The sequence below is a fragment of the Olea europaea genome, chromosome 20, assembly GCF_002742605.1.
Source record: "Olea europaea var. sylvestris chromosome 20, O_europaea_v1, whole genome shotgun sequence".
Lineage (NCBI taxonomy): Eukaryota > Viridiplantae > Streptophyta > Magnoliopsida > Lamiales > Oleaceae > Olea > Olea europaea.
This window is the reverse complement of record NC_036256.1, coordinates 19,863,251-19,865,860: the sequence shown is the minus strand read 5'-3', so window position 1 is coordinate 19,865,860 and position 2,610 is coordinate 19,863,251. Positions and strand designations below refer to the sequence as shown.

The 2,610-nt window shown below is 30.2% G+C and overlaps 1 protein-coding gene across 1 annotated transcript in view; it reads left to right on the top strand.

Annotated features, from left to right (window-relative positions):
• Window positions 1–1,412: 1,412 nt before the first annotated feature.
• Window positions 1,413–2,610, top strand: part of LOC111369180 (NAC transcription factor 29-like) — a 5,435-nt gene continuing 4,237 nt past the window's right edge. The window contains exons 1-3 of the mRNA XM_022990655.1: window positions 1,413–1,701; window positions 1,825–2,105; window positions 2,189–2,608. Of these exons, the coding sequence (XP_022846423.1) occupies window positions 1,425–1,701; window positions 1,825–2,105; window positions 2,189–2,608 (978 nt within the window). The 5' untranslated portion in view covers window positions 1,413–1,424. The remainder of the gene's footprint in view (window positions 1,702–1,824; window positions 2,106–2,188; window positions 2,609–2,610) is intronic.

Below are 2,610 nucleotides of genomic sequence, written 5' to 3'. Positions count from 1 at the left end.
GGTACGTTTTTTACTCCAAGCCCAAAGTATCGAAATGACAGTCCGACGAAGCTAGCAGCCGACACGAGGTTCATAGACTCTTTTCGTAGAAGAGAAAGGGATGCAAATGACACCAGGGTACAAATTAACAGATGAATAAGGACATTAATGAATGTATATACAAATGTTTTAATTTCTATTATATTCATTTCTTTAATTTTATTTTAATATAAATGCTATATTTTAGTTAAAACGAAGTATTATTTTTAATTTAATAATTTTAGTGGTAATATAGTATGTAATTAATAATTTGCTAAATAAACTAGATGTTGGTAATATAAAAAAATTCGGTCAGAGACAACTAAATAATATGATGTAAAAGTTTCGTAATTTTGACAAAATGGGTTGACGATGGTCTAAGTTATTTATCCAATACATTACATGTTATGAAGACGCCCTCTAAAACATCGTTTAGAAGTGATTTAAATCAAGAAATTGGTCGTTTATGTTAAAATCGAGATTTCCTAGTTACATAATTGAAGAATATTGGTAGGGTTTGTTCCTTATTTTGTAGTTTATTCTTGTATACATAGTTTGATTTGCAAAATTAGTATCTTGTATATTTATTATTATTTGTTGGTAGAGTAAATCGATTGATTGTAATTTTTTGGAGATTAGGCCAACAATTTAATTTTTCTTCAATATTAATATATTTGGATTAGAAATTATACTAAACCTCACATTCAGTATAGGCTTTAAAGGCCATTTTCTCGATTGAGTGTCTTTTCATTAAAAAAACAAAAGAGCTAGTCATAGTTTGATTCATCACAAGTTCTTATACGACACAAATTTGCAGATCGTTAATTATTAAAATCCAAGATTTACAATACATTGATAACAAAATCAATCAATTTTTTCGAAAAATAAACAATCTTAATTAAACCAAAAAATATTAATAATGCTACATCGTATTAATTAATTGAAAAATTAAAAGTTGCACGATATGCTACCGTGAGTTTGATACTAAGTCTTTCATGTTATCAATAAATTTGAAAAGTAAATTGTTGAATACTTTATAAATAATTATAATTAAAAAGCATAAAAGAATAGGTTAACCTTGAATAACTCACTAATAGTTAGTCGAACAAATTTAACTTAATTTTTACTTCATAATATCGTAATTATGTAAATCACGATAATTTACATATATCTAATTGAAACATTGATATATATCGTTTGTTATTTTATCTCAAAATTAATTTGAATATACAACAAACTCTATCTTTTTTAATTTTTATATCTATCTAAACAAAATTTAGATATACATAAATATATTTGATTATTTTGATTCAAAATTTGAATTCGATAACCAAAAAAACATTATCTTTTTGTTCTTATAAATAGGTGAGGCCATGGCTCTAGTTTTCGGCCGGCCTTTCATAACCATGCATTCCGGTCAGCCACCAGGGGCAAATCTCATTGCCTCTGGTCGGAGACCTATTAGCCCTGCAAATCATCTTAATTCTGCAACTCAGCTGAAAAATTGTCCATCTGAAAATAAACCAATTTATACTCATTGGTTTCCTCCAGGATATCGGTTTATTCCTGAAGACGATGAACTCATTCTTCATTACTTAAACAATAGGATCATGAATAAGCCGATACCGTATAGCATTATAAGAGATGTTGAGCTTTACAAGCATAATCCTAAGGATTTAGCAGGTTTTATTCATTTTTTCAAACGTTTGTTAATGATTATTATTTTATTAAAGTTTGAAGTAATCTCGTGTTTCATTCTTGATTATCTTTTTTTTTTTTTTTTTTAATCTAATTTATATTTTGCAGAGAATTACTCAGATAATGGAATAAACTCGTGGTACTTTTTCACCCCAAGGGATCGAAAATATAAAAATGGCAGTCGACCGAATCGAGGAGCTGGCGATGGTTACTGGAAGGCAACAGGAGCTGACAAGCTTATTTATTATAATAATGAAGTCGTTGGAGCCAAGAAAGCACTAGTTTTTTACAAAGGGAAACCACCAAAAGGAACGAAAACTAGCTGGATCATGCAGGAGTATAGAGTCCATCAACCTCCTAGAGTAAAACTATCTGAAGATGACATGAGGGTACCTTCGGAAGCCTCCTATTCAACCTTTCAGTACTCGATTTTTCGGATATGAATTTAATGTTTTATTTCCCTTCTTTGCAGCTTGATGACTGGGTTTTGTGTAGGATTTATAAAAAAGAAGAAAAATCCATTCCAAATAAGCGACAAAGGATCAATGAGGATCATGTTACTGAATTGAGGCAAAATGACAATGAACTAACTCAAACGAAGACTAATCTTGAAGGAATGGTGTGCAAGGAAAACGATTTTCAAGAGGGAAATGTGCTAATGAACCGGTTTGGAAATAGTCTTCCAAGCAGCCATTTCGATAACACATTTGCTGATGATCATGTTTTAATTAATTCTAACTACAATTTTGATTGTTATGATCTTGCATCAGCAAGTTTCCCATGTGAGAATTCTGCTTTCAGGTCCAAGTACTTGCAACAAGAAATGGCCAGTTTGGAATTTGAAGAGGATGTTTTGGCAATTAGTCGAGATAATTTCGATTTGGCAGATGATTT